Below are 18,257 nucleotides of genomic sequence, written 5' to 3'. Positions count from 1 at the left end.
TCAATGTGCTTGGAGTAGTGGCAGCTTTACAAGAATAAGTACAATGCCTCCTAGGGAAATTTTAAAGGATAACAGACTTAAGTAGAGACCCTCCACTGATTAGGGAGCCATCAAAATTTAACCCCTGAAATCCTTATATTTAAATAGCAAACTCCATCAAGAGTCCCAATGGCCCAAGTTCTAAACAAACTGACAACTGTCTTTCTAGATCTTCAGTAATCTAAAAGACACATCTTATCATGTACACATTCTGCAAGTAGGCTGTTAGCAGGATTAACAGGACAAATGAATTTTTAAAAAGCCCTCAAGATTCTACAGAAAAAAATGGAGTAGACAGTTTTTGGACTGGACATTCATAGTAGCAGATGTAATGAGATAGGGCTCAAATAGAAAGATAAGGCAGCTAGTTGAATTCTCAAGTCATCTAAAAGTACTATGTTCAAAGTAGGTATTTCTATAGATGATCTAACCATTTTATTTACAATACAACTTCACCATAGCACTGTCCTTAAACAATGAGGGCAGTTGCCTGTATTCAATAGGAGTGACAACTAGACCTGATATACTTGGAAAGGAGCAGTCAGAATTTAAAATGGTTTTTATGACCTCTAGAACCAATGGCACTAAAATCCATGTTAGTGTAGGTTCACAAGGAGAGTTCTAAACCCAGGCCATCAACCACATTAGTTTACTTAATGTTAAAGGAAATAATTTCATAAAGTAATAACTTCAGATTTAACTATCTGAATTCCCCCTTTAAACACAATGTGGCCATGTTCTCGTATTTCAATGGTACAACTATAACAGACCTTGTCCGAGATCATTTCAGTTCAGATAAGACTAAATACAACTTTCCCCAGAGAAAATACATGGATATGTTTTTATTCTTTCATGTGCACACTAGGGGTAATATTCAAGAAGAGAGGAATATTCTAACTGCTTATGGATTCTATTTCTTCAAGATTTTATAAAAGGGGGATAAGAAGTTGCTTTTTAGTCAGTGATTGCAATTTGGAGCTACAGCCTAACAGTTGATAGGAAAGAAAAACTAGAAAACAGAGGCTATGCTTATCAAATTTTCTCCGCGTAGTCCCTTACATCAACATAGAGAGAATGTTTGTCAAAATTAAGGTTAAAATTTTACCTCCTGAGTTTAATTTCTGAAAAGGGGGAGAAATTTCTGTGTTTGTGCAAATGGCATTTTGGCTCTATGGATTATTTTAAAAGCTAAAAACCTGAGTAACAACTTTTACCTAAATATTTTCTGTAAGAAGTGTGAAGTGTCAACCTGAAATGTGTGAAAAACGTGTATAATAATTTCGTGTGTTTTTAGCTTCAGTATGAAGAAAAATCAAGCATTTACTTGCCCTCGCACAAAATGTATGGCTATTTAGAAATAAGGAGTTTGTTCCTCCTTTTCCAATGTAACCATTTATACCTATTAATAAATGTTGATGAACAGCATTGGGTTTCAAATGATAATTTAACCTGCCAAAACACTAACAGAGGAAGACTACTGTAGTTCAAAATATTCTGAAGTCTGACTGAGAAGCAACATTATCTCAATTTCTATAGTTCCTATGTAAAAAGTTTTTACTATTAAGTGCTGAAATAGTAAAACCTAATGGTTCATTCACCTCAATTTCAACTACATGCTTGGACTATGTACTTCAAAAAAAGTAGGTTTACCCAGAGCTATGAATATACATGAGACACATAAAACTTTAAGTACTCAATTAACTATCCGATAGCCTTCCTTCATCTCCTAGATGTCTTAGCAAGATCTATATGAACCTTATGGCAATCTCTCTAAAACCTTATAAACGTATTCTCAATATTTAAGACTATTTTTAAATGAAAAAAAATCATACTATATATTTTGAAGTTTCCCTCACCCAACCGCTCTCAGATACATCCCTGAACCTTACCCACCGACTTTATACTCTGTCTTTAAACCAAAGAAACAAAACCAACGAAAAATAAGAACATTAAAACCCCTGGACTCTTACTAACTTCAGAAGCAAGCACCATATGGTCAGTTATCATGGCAGTCTTAGAAAACTTCTCTAGCACAGGGCAAAAGTAGGTAATAGTATTAGGGGCCTAAGCTTTAAGGATTAATCGCTCCAAAATGATTTAAAAACACATTAGTTACCGAAACTCATGAAACTACGTTTTCCTGACAAGTCTTATAAGGAAAACTGTCTTTGATGGTTCAGCTAAGACATGTATTCTAAATAAAGTTGCTTCTACTGAAATTCAATATTCTATAAACTGGGAATAGGTGGGAACTAGGGGATTGTCTTTCACTGCACATTAGTTCTTCTACATTCTTAGACTTTTATTGTAAGAGGAAATATAAAATGCTTCAAAGATACGTCCTGTAAAACGGACCAAAGTTGTCCCACAGTGAGAAAGTCTAGGTTCAGCTCAAGCTCTACTCCTCTCTCCAATGGACCATTTTGTTATTCGTGGAGATTTACATCTGAATTAGGTTTTGAAAGTCTGGTATTCACATTAAAACATAATTTGTTTGTTTATATTTCATTTCCAAAGATAATTAAATGGCTATGCCTTGATTATAGACTCTAAGGAAATGAAAGATGTTTTAAATTCACAAGTCTTGAATTTCAACAGTAAAATAGTTTCAGTATTTTCATCTGCTCTTAATCAAGGCAGAGAGCCACGATTAGTTTTGAGAATAAATATACACAAGCCTAAAAGGCATTATTTTTCTTGCCATGGAAATTACTTAGATTTCTACCTTTACTTGGGCCAGATTTTATCAGGAAAGGAGTCCCAAACCAACCACAGAACCTTTATTACACCCCCACCTCCCCCACCCCCACCAATAATTTGAAGTTGCCATTTGGTTAACAATACAGAAAAAAAAAAAACAGGGTTAGGTTTTACAGTCTCAATAACAACTAAAGAGATGATCCCTGAAAGGTTTGGCTTGAGAGCTCAGTCAGCCAAGTGCTTGTCACAGGACCTTGAGGATCCCAAGCACCCATGTAACAAGAAGTCACACATGGTTGTGTAAATTTTTATTTCCCAGTTCTGGGAAGACAGAAACAGATGGCTCCTTGGGACTTGCTGGCTTCAGCCTACCCTAACTGTTGCATCCCAGGTTCCAGAGACTGTCTCAAAAGAAAATGAGGTGCTGGCTTCTGAGGACCAATATTAGAGGTTGTACTCAGGTTTCCACATGCATGCAGCCATGGATAGAAAGACCCATTACCCACCCCCCAAATATGTAGCCTGCTTGTGCTTCTCTTTTGAATTATCAAGTTACTTGCTTTCTTTCTGATAGTTGTCTTCAATAAGTACTCCAGACTTGTGCAGCAATTCAATTCAGGTTACCCTAACCTGCTCCACCCACAAGAAGAAGAAAAAACTGACCGGAACACAAAAGCAGTACGTGGTTTAAAGTTAACAAATACTGTAAACTTAATTTAATAACAAGACAAACTCATTAAACAATGGTTTAAACATTTAAGGATAATTATCAAATTAGGCTGCATAAACTGGTAATGGAAGGTAAGACAAGGCAACGTCTTACAAGTCTGAAGTAATAAAAAGCATCCAACGAAAAACCTATGCCAGGAGTGTGTACCTCAAAAGCAAGTGAATCCCAGACCCATGTTCTCAAACAAAATGCATCAATCCATTCTAAAACACTCTGTATGGAGTCCTTAGTGAACAAATGACAGATGAATTCACTTGCTGTGAGTTATGGAGTTTAGAAATGTTTGGGACATTCAAAAATGTCAGAGGATGGCTACTTTTATGTAGCACAAAATAACCATTCTGACATTTTACATGATATTTATAAACATGGTTTGTTGAAACCCTGGGTGTGATGAGCAAAGTACTTGGAACAAATTAAGCCTCAGAGAACTAACTGGTCAATAGGAAACTTGTTGGGATCACAAAAAGCAGAAGGGTAAAAAAGATGATGAACTGGACCTCACACAAAGTCAGAGGCAAGCCTAAAAACAAAGTGCTGCGACATGACAAATGGTGACTTGTAAAAACTACAGTAAGTAGCCTAAGTTTTCATGAGGAGGTTAAAAGAAAAAAAAAAACAGAAAAAAAGTCATGCTCCAAAGTATGTCTATTGTTCTCTTAGCCCTATGTTTAAAATCTGTTTTAAAATACCTTCAATAAACCTTGACTGTGCTTTAAAAATAGCAGCAGTGTTAGGAAGGGAAGACAGACAAAAGAATGTATGTGCCATGAGGAAAGACACACTATTGAGGTGGGAGTGTACAGGGGGCCAGAGGTAGGAGAGGACAGAAAACAAGAAGCAAACTATGAGGACTAACAAAATATTAGTTTGAAAGTGTTTGAAAGTGCCATAAAGAAACTCAATACTTAACCAGGCTAACTGAAATAACTTTTTTAATTAAAAAAAATTAAAAACACTAAGACACAACCTGAATAGGAATATTCTCAGGAGAAAAGAACAAGACGTACTAGGTAGGAACCGCAATGGGGGTGAAACCGAATAGCATCTCAAGTGGCCTTACAACTACTCATCACCAATTCAAGGTATAAATTCATTCTTTTGTAGCCACTGTCAGGGAAAACATGTTGAAACAATCAAACATCTGGTATTCGCTTTGTTGCAAAAAGAAAACTCCACTCATTTTGGCAATTTTACATGCTAGCTTTTATTTACTGCAAATTGTGCAAAAGATACTATAATACTTTGCGGTAGGACAGTTATGTAAATCCAGTATTAAACAATACCATATGGTGGCAAATGCAAAGCAGAACACCATGTGCCTTCAAAACTGGTTAATATCAGGCTACAATTCAGTTCTGACGACTCTTAAAAGAAATCTGAAGAACTCTCATGTAATATAAACAAATACCCAGGAGCACAGGCTCCTATTTGGATTTTTCTGTCTCTTTAAATGTCTTGAAAAATGGAAATCATACTAACTTTTTAAATAATTAAGATGTATCGTATAGGAAAATAGCTTGTATTTGTTCCTTTCTTTTCTCAGTTGGCACCATCAGTTAATACAGTTTTAACACTCTGGCTACCAAGAAGCTGCCTGCAATGAACTTGCCCATTAGAGGGACTAGTTGTACATTCATTGCAATTTTCTTATTCATAACAAAAAGTAATATGTCTTTGTTTTAAAGAAATATCTTACTTCAAAAGTAAAATAATTTTAAAGACATAGTTAACATTCTTCCCAACTAAACCACTTAAGAACTAATGTAAAACATTTATGAACCATAACAGCAAAGATGGCAGCAAAAAGTATTTCATATTCCTAAATCTTAATTCTGAGGTGTATAATGAGGTGAGTTAGGTAGAAGCATATAGCCAATTGGCCCAGGATTCATAGCACCATGGATCTGCGCAGAAGCACCACATGCTGCACTAACTGGATGCCACATAGCAATACTGGAATAATCTGATGCAACAGGAACATAGGAATCAAAACCCAACAAAGGAGACCCATAGGGATCTGTCATTACTGGATAGTAGACTGCTCCGTGAGGGAGAGGTACAGCATCTGCAAAGGAAAAAGTATCTGAAATGAAGAACAGATATAGTATATATACTCTATTATAAAATTTCACTAAATGTCAATGAATATTCTTACAAGAAAAAGTAAATGTATCACTGATTATAAAAAAAGACATCAGGGCATGCCAGCAAGGCTGCTCAATGGGTAGGAACACTTGCTGCCAACCCTGACATTCCAGGAACCCATGGAGTAGAAGGAGAAAACTGACTACTTCCTTGGGTTGTCCTCTGAGTGATACATGTGAACCATGGTGTGCACATGCAGAGTCAAACACACTTACACACACACACACCACACACATACACACACACAAACACTCTAAATCAAACCTTTTTTAAAGTTCACAGAGACATTTAAGTGCACTTGTTACTCTTCCAGAGGGTCTGGCTTCAATGCCCAACAGCTACATGATGGCTCATAACCATTTGTAACTACAGTTCACAAAGATCCACAACACAATCTTTTGAACTCCTCAAGCAAAATGCCCATACAAATAAAAATAAATTAAAAAAAAAAATCTAAGTAACTACAAGTAGGAACATTTTAATCTGGGTTTTTGTTGTTCTTTTGATTCAAGGTGTCTCTACCTAGCCCTGGCTAGACTGAAACTAGCTCTGTAGACCAGGTTAGCCTCGAACTCAGGAATCTGCCTGCCTTTGTCTCCTGAATTCTGAGATTAAAGAAGTGTGCCATCACACCTAACATGAACATTTCAGATATAAGTGATTGTATCTACAAGGTTAGCAAAAGAGGGTCTAACTTCCAAATTAAAAAATTTCAAAAGCATGTGTTTATACATACAAATAAATCAGGCATGGGTAACAACTATTGGTAACTGGAAATGCAGTAATTTTACTGAGTTAAAAAGATCATAAAAAAGCTGGGCGTGGTGGTGCATGCCTTTAATCCCAGCACTTGGGAGGCAGAGGCAGGAGAATCTCTGAGTTCAAGGCCAGCCTGGTCTACAGAGTGAGTTCCAGGACAGCCAAGGCTACACAGAGAAACCCTGTCTCAAAAAAACAAAAAAACAAAAAAACAAAAAAAATCATAAAAAAAAAACATTTCTTTAACTCATTGAAAAGAGTTTCAAATTACTGAGAAGCTGTTAAGCTCATGATTACAAGCTCAAATTTGTATTTCGAATCTAGAATTTTCTTTCACTGTAAATTCAGGAAGAAAACTTGCTTTTTCCTCTGACATGACAGGCCCACATTCTCATGTGAAAAATGTTTGTCAGGCCAACAGTATGTGTCTATCATTCTTTCAAGGTTAAAAAAAAAATTATGTTGTGTTAGCAGTCTACTAATAACTCTCAAGTATGTTTCCTTAAGTAAATAATCAAACTTGCCTACTGTGGTGACATACACAGCAGGGTTTGCCAAAGAAGGAAACAGGAGGATCTTGAGTTTGAGGCTATATTTTAAAGTGGTGGCAGTGATGGCACATACCTTTAATCCCAGCACTCAAGGCAGAGATATCTCTGAGTTCAAGGCCAGCCTGGTCTACAAAGTTAGTTCTAGGACAGGTAGGATTTTTACAGTGAAACACTCTCAAAAACAAACAAAGACCAAAACTCCTGGGCGGCTCAGCAGTTAAGAGCACTGGCTGTTCTATGCCTCTAGAGGCCATGAGTTCCATTCCCAGCAACCACATGGTGGCTTACAACTTTCTATAATGGGATCTAATGCCATCTTCTGGTGTACAGGCATACATGCAGACATTAATATACACAAAATATATAAGTAAACTCTTAAAATCAAGCTTCACTTACAGAAGTGTTTTATGACTAGCTCCTGTATTTATCATGAAGAAAACTTAAATACAATTAGCAAGAATAAAGACTTGGGTTCGTGGGGTAGAGAGATGGATCAGCGGTTAAGAGCACTGACTGTTCTTCAGAAGGTCCTGAGTTCAAATCCCAGCAACCACATGGTGGCTCACAACCATCCTGAATGAGATCTGACTCTTCTGGCGTGTCTGAAGACAGCTACAGTGTACTTACATAAAATAAATAAATAAATAAATCTTAAAAAAACTTGAGGTTTTTTGTGATACCTTGTTGTTTCTCTGTATACCCTTGTCTGTCCTAGAACTTACTATGAACCAGTCTGACTTCAGTCTCAAGGGAGCAGATTGCTTCTGCCTTCTAAGTACTGAGATTACTAAGGTATACCATCACCACTATGTGGTCCAAGTTAGGTCTTTGTTTTGGTTTAAGAAATCTCTTTGAAACAAATAAAAAAAATCCACAATCCTGTACTGAGTGTAGCACTAATAAGCATACTGGTGTATTAGCACAGTCTGGGGCCAGTGTCATAATATGGTACCAGTAGTTCCTTGAATGCAAATGACACAAAGCTGATGTGGTAGACTGAGTAAGAATGGCCTCCACGGGGTTCTATATTTGAATAGTTGGTACACAGTTGGTAGAACTATTTGGGAAAGATTAGGAGGTGCAACCACGTTGGAGGAGGGATGGGCTTTTAGATTTCCAAAGCCCAGGCCATTTCCAGTGTTTTTTCATGCTCTCCAACCCCTCCTAAAGGCCAGGCCATTTCCAGTTAGAGCTCTCCCTTAGTGCTAGTGCTCTCCCTCTCTCTCTCCCCCCTCACTTGCACTCTCCTTCTTTCTCACTCACGCACATACTCAGCCCACCTCATGTTTGTGTATCAGATGTAGATGTAAGCTCTTAGCTACTGCTCCAGTGCCATGCAAGCCTGCCTGCTGCCATGTCCCCTACCATAATGTTAGGACTAATGCTCTGGAACTGTGAGCACCAACTGTGAGCTCCCAATAAACTCTTTCTTCTCTAAGTTGCCTTGGTCATGGTGTCTCTTCACAGCAATAGAAAAGTAACTAAGAGGAGCTGATAAGATGGCTCAGTGGGTAAGAGCTCTTCTGAAAGTCCTGAGTTCAAAACCCAGCAACCACATGGTGGCTCACAACCACCCATAATGAGATCTGACGTCCTCTTCTGGTGCATCTGAAGTCAGCTACAGTGTACCTATTTATAATAATAAATAAACCTTTGGGCCGGAGGGAACAGGGACTGCGTGAGCAGGATTGACCAGAGCGGGCAGGGCAACCGGAGTGAGCAGAGGTCCTAAAATTCAACTCCCAACAACCTCATGAAAGCTCACAACCATCCGTACAGCTACAGTGTACTCATATACATAAAGTAAATCTTTTTTAAAAAAGGAAAGTAACTAAGAAAGTCCAAGAATGAGAAGGAGCTGTAACTTGGTAGAACACTTGCCTAGAATATATGGGCCCTGTTTTCAATCCCCAGTAGTGCAAAGAGAAAGAACAAATAAAATCTTTGTGGTGTTAGTAATACTACTGGCCTCCAGCAAGGATCTTTTCAAAGAGCCTCAAGGATCACAAAATATCTACATATTACATTTTCAGAACTGATAGTCTAAATGCATATGTTTTAAGTAGCTAAAGACTATTATTACACACAAAAAAAAAAATCCAGCTGACATTTTTGCTCGTACTCTCATTACATACTCACCATTTGTTGATACATCTGCCTGTGTGCCATCCTCTCTCGCCACATCACTATACACCTGAGGAACACTTTGGTCTACGAGGGGTTGCTCAGTACAATCTGGATAACTCTCTCCATGAACCTGTTCTTGTTGCTGCTGTTGTTGCGGCGGCTGCGGCTGTTGCAGCGGCAGCGGCTGCAGCTGCGGCTGTGGCTGCAGCTGCGGCTGCACATGTGGCATATAAACCATGGGATGCCAGTAGTTGTGATGATAGCACTGGAACAAGAAAAGGTGTCGAGTAAAGACTTGCAAATCCTTATTATCTATTCAGAAATTCCTAGCTTAAAGAAATCACATGTCAGTTCTCAGGTGTTCTAACATCTGATATGTAGAAAGCTGTTTATAACTAGAACCTTAAGATCTCTTGCACCACTTACGGTTCATATTTATACTTAGGGATGCATTTAGAAAATCATATTAAGGGAATCAAACACATAAAAAGACTTGTGTTCAAACATGTCAATTGTAATATTAATTTTTACAAATAGCATCATTTTTAAAGTAAAAACTACTAGAAACTTATGTATTCAAAAATATAGAGCTGTGAACATTGTTATGTATCCATGGAAAAATACTACAAGTTTTTACCAAATATTTAAAGTCACAACCATCTATAACAGGATCCAATGTCCTTTACTGGCATGCAGATGTACAGAGTACTCATATACATAAAATACATAAATTAAAAAAATAAAGACAAAAAAGCTACTCATGTTGAGATAAATGATTATAAATTTCATAATATGATCCATATTTTATACTATATAAATATACTATAATGAACACTATTAGTTTTTATATAACAAAGTAAAAAAGCATTAAGTCATCTATTAATCTCCTATTATTCCTGTAAACACTAGCAGTTGGTGTTCTTGTGGATTTTGTACTCTTGTGGATTATATAACTAAGTTTCCAACCGAGAATAATAACTGAAAGGACAAGTTAATAACTCTTAGAACACGCTTAAAGAGATAATATCAAAGAATAAATATCTACCTTACAACTCTTAATTTAAATGTGTCTTATATGGAGAAGAAAGTTTTCTGCTCAGGTCTAAGGTTCAGGGAAATTATTGCAAGGTACTACCAACTACTTAAGTCATTCCCAAGAGACCAATATTCTCTTGGAAAATATTCATCTGCATCATTCTTTTTCAGGAAATATGCTATCTGGTTATAGGCTATATTAGTTACAAGTGGAGTATATTTAAGGAAAAAATGATCCCAGTTCCATAAAGCAAAACACCTATCAATGGTATCAGAAGATGTATGCTAATACCTACATCTCTCAAACTCAGAGAAGAATTTGGCAAGAATCCAAAGTTGGTGCTTTAAAAAGTTATTTAAATATCCTTGAACTCGGTCTGATTAATTTCATTTAAAATACAGAAATTTCTATAAGCTATTAAGTAAACAATAAATCCATTCATTCTGAGTATGTAATACTGAAAGGCTGTTTATATAAATATGAAGTCTAACCTAATATATATGAAGTTGTGCTGTTTAGAACCCAGTCCCCATTCTCTTTAACACTCTTTTATAGTAACACAGTGAATGCTAAAGTAGAAAACTGACCCACATAATCTTCAGAGATCTCAAGAGTAACAAGACCTTTTATTTATTTTTTTATTTTTGTTTTTTCAGGGCTGAGGACCAAACCCAGGGCCTTGTTCTTGCTAGGCAAGTGCTCTACCACTAAGCTAAATCCCCAACCCAACAAGAACTTTTAGACATTCCCAGTATTCTTGGCTTTTAAAGTTCAGGAGCCTTGATTTCTCAAAACATATTATCATTTGAATAGGATTTATCGAAATAATTTTATTATTATCCATACCTGCAATCCCAGATTGAAATAGTACTGTAAAACTTTTGTATCTAAAACAAAAACATAAATAAATAAATTTTATGAGATTGGCATAAGCAATCTGAATTATCACTTGAAAGCTATAGAGACATAGTCATTTCACAACTACCACTACTCTCAAGTGTTTTAAAGGACAATTTTTACTTGGCATAGCTATGATTTTGAGACACAAGGTTTAATCACTCAATACAAATTGCATTTCTTAGTATTAGACAGATGTTACTAGAATGCCATTCTGTTACTACCAAGCTAGAAAAGACATTTTCTTGCTTGTTTCAAGATGGAATTTTACTAAAACCATACCTCAGTTACTAGCATTACTCCCTAGTACAAATTGCTGCTATACTATTGCCAAGGAAGGGATGTTCACTGAGAAAACAGGCATACTATATAACAACTCATCTTGTGATTTATCTTAACACACTCCCCCCCCCCAGAAGTCCAAAGAGAGAGGGACAGCAAACAAGGCAGGTGAAAAATGATTTAAAGCCTAAGATGATAAAACTTCTCCAAGTATAGAAATCAACTCAAATTAACTAAAACTAGATGGAAGAGGAACTGTTCATAGCATTCTGGTTTTGTTTGTATTATTTTAATGTTTGGAATGAACCCCAAGGCCTTGAAAACACTAAATGAAAATTCTACCATTTAGCAAACTCCTCAGCCCCGTTCTCAGTATTTGAATCGCATCCATAAGTGTCTTTAACTGACTGTGACTGACCTAGATCTATGCCTATTTTTATTATTACTATATCCCAAGTACAACTAAGAGATGAATTTCTGGAAAAGGTCTCTTTTACTATGGAAATAATTTTTTTGCCATCTTGTAAGAATCATTTTGTATTTTTATATAGAGAGATATATATAAATCTAGATGCTCAAGCTAAATATGAGAAAAGCAGGAAGTAAAATTTTTGGTGCACACAAACACCAGAAAAACCTTCATACCAATGTTTATGACAGCATCATTGACAGTCGAAAGGTAGAAACCACCAAAATCTCCATCAATTGATAAATAATAAATGTGGCACAAGCATACAGTGATTATTCAACTATAAACAGAGTTAAGTATTGGTACCTATTACAAGAAGGATGAACCTGAAAGACATGCTATTTATTACTCACAAAGGCCAAGATCTGGAACCAGCCTAAATACCTATTGATAGATGAATAGATAAAGAAAAAGTCGCATATATACACAATAGTTGTATTCAACCATAAAAAAATAAAATCATGACATCTATTAGAAAATAGATGGCATTACAGATCACATGCGAAATAAGCCAGACTCAGACAAATATTTTCTTTCATATGGAGAATCTACTTTTAAAGGTATTTTTCAGAAGTTTTTTGTTGTTTTTGGTTTTTCAAGACAGGGCTTTTCTATGTAGTGCTGGATATCCTGAAACTCTCTCATGTACACCAGGCTGGCTTCAACTGAAATCAGAGATCCTGCCTCTGCCTCCTGAGTGCTGGGATCAAAGGCGTGCACCATCACGCCTGGCTTGGAACTCTTTAAGGGGTTATTGTCAGTCATTCATGCTGGGTTAACACCCTAGTGGCAATTGTATTTGATGTACTAAAAGGACAAACTCGAAAAGGAAACATCAATGGGGTTTTAGAATGACAAATTAGCATATTTTGTCTCATGTGAATCTAGATTAAACATAACAACATGTAAATGTATATAAAACACATAAAAGCTGAAGGGAACTAGCTATCTAGAAAAAAAGTAACCAGTGGGGGCATCAAGTATGAGGAAGGATAACAGGAATGTGGTCAAAGTACAATGATTCACAGTACAAAAAAATGTCAGAATGAAATCCATTCTATTACATGGTGTGGTGATAAAAAACCTCGACCTCTAGCCTGATGAAATCCCAACATAGAGAAAAAAGGTCCATCTGGAAGTCCATCACTAGCTTAGGCGCTATTAGCACTGACAGCTTCTATAAGTGGGACAGTTTTCTTTAAACGATGTGACCTCTGGTGGGCCGACCACACACCAGAACAGACTTCAATCTCAAGAATAAAAAAAACCAACAAGTGTGAAGCAATGATACCATTTTATAGTTTAATTGATAAAGGGTTACATAGGTAACATTTGATTTTTGTGTTGATATTAACAAATTATGTAATCTTTCAATACATGAATGCATTGTACAATAAATCACTGTACAACAATGAAATATTTTTAAACATATTCACCACTATATTCATCATTTACTTTTGTTGAGAACATTTAAAATCTTTTTTTAGTAATTTTGAAATATATAATCTATACATCCTACTGTACAAGTATAACATCAAAACCTAGTCCTCATATATAATAATATAGAATTCTGTACCTAATGACCAATCTTCCCTCACTTATCCTTCTAGTCTCTTCTCAACCTCTAGGAATTACAATCCTATTCTGTATTTCTATGAGATAAGCAGCATGTTTTCACACGTCACAAGCTGAGACATGGAGTGTATGTCATCCTGAGCCTGGCTTATTTTACCAAATATTATGTATGTCCTCTAGAGTCATACACAAGGGACAGGAGTTTGTCGTTTTTGGAGGTGAATAGTATTCCACTGTGTATATATACTCGTTTATTATCCATTATGGTTGGAGGTATACTAATATATACAATTTACCTTTAAAGCCATCAAAAACAAGGTGGGTTAATTTCTAGCAGAAAGGCAAAAGGAACAATGAGCAAATAAGTGATAAAACAATACAGCTGAATATTGAACAACATAATCTTCCTGGCAACTATCATTTTTTTTTAAAAAAAAATAAACAGTGTTTATCTGAGTATCTTCACAATAAACATAGAAAATAGAAAATCTGCATTATGTGGTAGATGAATACTACTTGGGCACAAAAGGTTGACAGAATAAAGGAATCAGGATTTAGATATTAGGTTAAATTAGAAAGAAACAACAATACTTACAAAATGTGAAACCAAGAAGAGGAATAAATGTTTGTGTTGACTGGTGAAAGACAAGAGGGAAAAGATGAGGAATTTCATTAGAGACCTTAACTTTGAAAGTTAAAACATGAAGTGAAATGTCTAGTAAGTCACCAAAATTTCCAAGCAATACTAAGTAGATTTAGAATAGACTACAAAGACAAACTATATGGAAAAAGGTCAAAATAGACTTGGAGAAAAATCTACGTGACTAGTTCAGGAGCTGGAAAGAACTCAGAAAAAAAAGCAACAGCTCGAAAAAAAAATCAGGAAGCAAGAAAGTATAAGCAAGCTGCTAACAACTTACAATTACAATTCCCTTTGAGTAATACAGTCAACTCGGACAACAAAGAACTTTCAATGGGAAAAAAATCACTACTGATTAGTTAAGAAAGAATACAAGGCCAATATCCAAAGCAGATCAGATGAATACAAGCTTTCTCCGTATCCCCAAAATTCAGTTGGTATACCAAGTATCAAACAAGTTAACAACTTCATATACTTCAGGAAAGAATTTAAGACATAGTAGAAATTTTTAATATAATGAAAACATTTAATATTAACTCCCAATTTAAAATGAAATACTTGAGAAAAAAAGCTACTCATTTGTAAATTCCTTCCAGGAAAGACATGTAGTTACAAAAGAGGAGTAGAGGAAGTCATTATTCAACCCACCTATCTACTGGTCATCTATGTAGAAGATACTTGCACTTGCTCCTTTTGGTTAGACACCTCGAATTTTATTCTCAAATCGCTTTCATTGGGTTCTGTACCCATCAACCATCCAGAAAATGTTCTAGACTCAAAAGCCATCTCAAACCTAAATAACATGGACCAAATCTCAAAATACACTACCTTGGGGCAGATCACTTCCACTTGGATCATAGGAATAAGGCGGTGGTGGTGGTGGAAGAGGAAACCCCGAAGCATCCCCTGCTTCAAGAGGAGTAGCAGGAGGAGGAGGAAGTGGAGGAGGCAGTGGTAGTGGTGCTGCCACTGGTGTGGCCACTGGTGGTGGTGGTACTGCTGCTGCTCCTGCTGCTGCTGCTTCTGCTTCTGCTGCTGAAGGCTCAAGATAGGCTGCAGCAGTAGAATTAGGAGAATTATTAGGGATTGGATGGCAATATTTAACAAAGAAATAAAACATGAAATAGCAGTGCACAGCTGTTGTCCCTTATAGAGCAGTAGCTGACCTGCTGGGTTTTTTTTTTCCTCCCAGTATAATCAAAGAACATTGAATTCTCATGGGTTGACTTAAAAACAAACACGTGGGGGGGGTTACTGAATGCAATTTTTAAAAAAAGATTTATTTATGTATTTTATGTATTCACTATTGCTCTCTTCAGGCAGACCAGAAGAGGGCATCAGATCCCATTGCAGATGTTGTGAGCCACCATGTGCTTGCTGGGAATTGAACTCAGGACCTCTGGAAGAGCAGTCGGTCCTCTCTATCACTGAGCCATCTCTCCAGCCCTACCCAATGCAATTCGAAGATGTTTCCAGCAACCCATCACTCTTGGTGAAAGCATAAGACATAGAAGAAGCAAAATTGAACACAGTAGAGATTTTAGCAACCTTACAGTCTCCTGGCAGCCTTGTAAGAATGTAAGGAACTTTAAATCATGAATTTCCAGTTCTAAGGAGAGACAGAATCTAAAAAATGGGCTAGATACAATATTATATCCCTGTAATGTCTATATTCATTACTATACTTAAAAATTATTCATCTAAGAGTTTCAGTTTTAGCCAGGGCTAAAAAGTGGGAGTGGGTGGGTAGGGGAGTGGGGGGGAGTATGGGGGACTTTTGGGATAGCATTGGAAATGTAGATGAGGAAAATACCTAATAAAAAAAAGAATAAATAAATAAATATTATATATAAAAAAAGAATTTCAGTTTTAATACAAAATTAAAGTGTATTTTTCTGCATATTAAAACCCCTATAGGGGGCTGGTGAGATGGCTCAATGGGTAAGAGCACCTGACTGTTCTTCCGAAGGTCTGGAGTTCAAATCCCAGCAACCACATGGTGGCTCACAAACATCCGTAACGAGATCTGACTCCCTCTTCTGGAGTGAAGACAGCTACAGTGTACTTACATATAATAAATAAATAAATCTTAAAAAAAAAATCAAAACCCCTATAATAATAAAGTGTTTCAAACCTAGTAAAATAGCTATATTCATGTAATATACTACTTAAAATGTGATATTTGATAAATGTTAAATGACATAACCCTTGAAATTTAACTAGATAATTTTTGTCAATTTAAAAAATGAAGTACCAAACTTTAAAACTGTTTTATCTACATGGTATTTTTAACATTAAAAGGCATAAAGTTTTACTTTATTCAATAAGGCATTAAATTCAAAGTTCTAACACACGGAGATAAGCTTAAAAACAAACCACAGGCTGAGTTTGTTGCTCTGGAAATTTATCAAGAATGAATGTACTTTGCCTTCATTCACTGGCAATGCTAATAATACATTCATATATACCTTATATACAATTACATGCTAATAGTAATGAGATATATCTACAGATGACAGCAAAGCAAAAAAATTCATAAACAGGTTTTCCTTTGTGGGGATGGGACAGATGAAGAAACTATTTTGATTGTAGTGTTGCTTAGAAAACACACACTTGCGAAATGTTCACAGAACTGAACAACAGTACGTGAAACTTGCCTGGCGTGGTGGCATGCCTTTAATCCCAGGCAGAGGCAGGTGGATTTCTGAGTTCGAGGCCAGCCTGGTCTACAGAGTGAGTTCCAGGGCAGCCAGGGCTACACAGAGAAACCCTGTCTCAAAAAAAAAAAAAAGCCGGGCATGGTGGCACACACCTTTAATCCCAGCACTTGGGAAGCAGAGGCAGGTAGATTTCTGAGTTTGAGGCCAGCCTGGTCTACAAAGTGAGTTCCAGGACAGCCAGGGATACACAGAGAAACAACAACAACAAAAAAAGCCCCCCCCCCCAAAAAAAGAAAGTGAAACTTATTAAAGCACATATTAAACTACATAACCAATTTTAAAAACTTACATAACTCCTTTGGAGTTGTGCTATATATTTAGAAATGTCTACTTTTATAGTTTTAGAAAAATATTTTGATTATCAGAGTATCTACTAATGTTGGATGTTTCTGTAAACATAGCTTTTCCAATGAAGTTGCTTCCCTTATTTCTTTTAAGTTAATACACAAAACAAATCATACTAGGTTTTTGGATCTGGCACAAGATGGTAATATCAGCTACCTAAATAGGCAAGGCAGAAAGATCTCAAATTCAAAGCCTGCCTGGGCTACAGAGTAAGCTCAGGGCCAGCCTAGGCAATATAGTCAGACTCCACTTAAGAATTAAATGTGAAAAGACAGCTAGGGGTAGCTTAGTACTAAGTGCTGGACTAGCATGCACAAGACCCTAGTTTAATGGACAGTACCAAGAAAATAAGATCAAGTACCCAAAACCAGAAATATTTGCCTACATGTGTGTCTGTGTACTACAGGCATACCTAGTGCCCTCAACGGCCAGAAAAGCATCAGATCTTCGAGTTACAGATAGTTGTGAGCCATCATGTGGTTGCTGGGAATCAAACCCAGGTCCTCTAGAAAAGCAGTGAGTGCCCTTAACCATTGCATCATCTCTCTAGTTGCCTATTAAAAAAACTTTTTGATGGTACAAATATTCTCTATGCTGTTAAGTTCAGTAGCTCCTAGTCACACATGGCTTTTTGAACACCTGTACTGACTGAAGAACTATCGGTGTATTTAATTGGCACATGGAGATTATCACATTTCACTACATACCTCTAGGTAATTCTTCAAGAAAGATTCATAAGAAAAATATTGAGTCTAGCATGCTATCCATTGTGCTTGAAAAATCTCTCTAGCAGATTAGAAAATGTTTGTTCATGGATCCTTTGAGTATTTTTTTACATTTGTTTGTTTTGTAGGTAAAAGTAGGCTAGCATGCCATAGCATGTGTTGAGATCAGAGAACAATTTTCATGATTCTCTTCCACCATGTGGTTTCCTGGGATTGAACTCAGGCCTTAAAAAAGTGTTTTAAATGTGTTTCACATGATATGTATTCACTGATAAGTGAATATTAGCCAAGAAATTTAGAATACCCAAGATATAAGATACAATTTGCTAAACACATGAAACTCAAAAAGAACTAAGACCAAAGTGTGGATACTTTGCCCCTTCTTAGAATTGGCAACAAAACACCATGGAAGGAGTTACAGAGACAAAGTTTGGAGCTAAGACGAAAGGATGGACCATTTAGAGACTGCCATACCCGGGGATCCATCCCATAATCAGTCTCCAAACGCTGACAC

The 18,257-nt window shown here is 36.4% G+C and overlaps 1 protein-coding gene across 1 annotated transcript in view; it reads right to left on the bottom strand.

Moving 5' to 3' along the window:
* Positions 1 to 4,660: 4,660 nt before the first annotated feature.
* The window catches only part of Alg13 (ALG13 UDP-N-acetylglucosaminyltransferase subunit), a 55,812-nt gene continuing 42,215 nt past the window's right edge, over positions 4,661 to 18,257 (bottom strand). The window contains 4 exon segments of the mRNA XM_021153662.2: positions 4,661 to 5,537; positions 9,067 to 9,319; positions 10,937 to 10,977; positions 14,782 to 15,006. Coding sequence (XP_021009321.1) covers positions 5,299 to 5,537; positions 9,067 to 9,319; positions 10,937 to 10,977; positions 14,782 to 15,006 — 758 coding nt within the window. The 3' untranslated portion in view covers positions 4,661 to 5,298.

The sequence above is a fragment of the Mus caroli genome, chromosome X (genome assembly GCF_900094665.2).
Source record: "Mus caroli chromosome X, CAROLI_EIJ_v1.1, whole genome shotgun sequence".
In the NCBI taxonomy this organism is placed as follows: Eukaryota; Metazoa; Chordata; class Mammalia; order Rodentia; family Muridae; genus Mus; species Mus caroli.
Note: the sequence above shows the minus strand (reverse complement) of the source record. Positions and strands in the feature narration are given on the sequence as shown.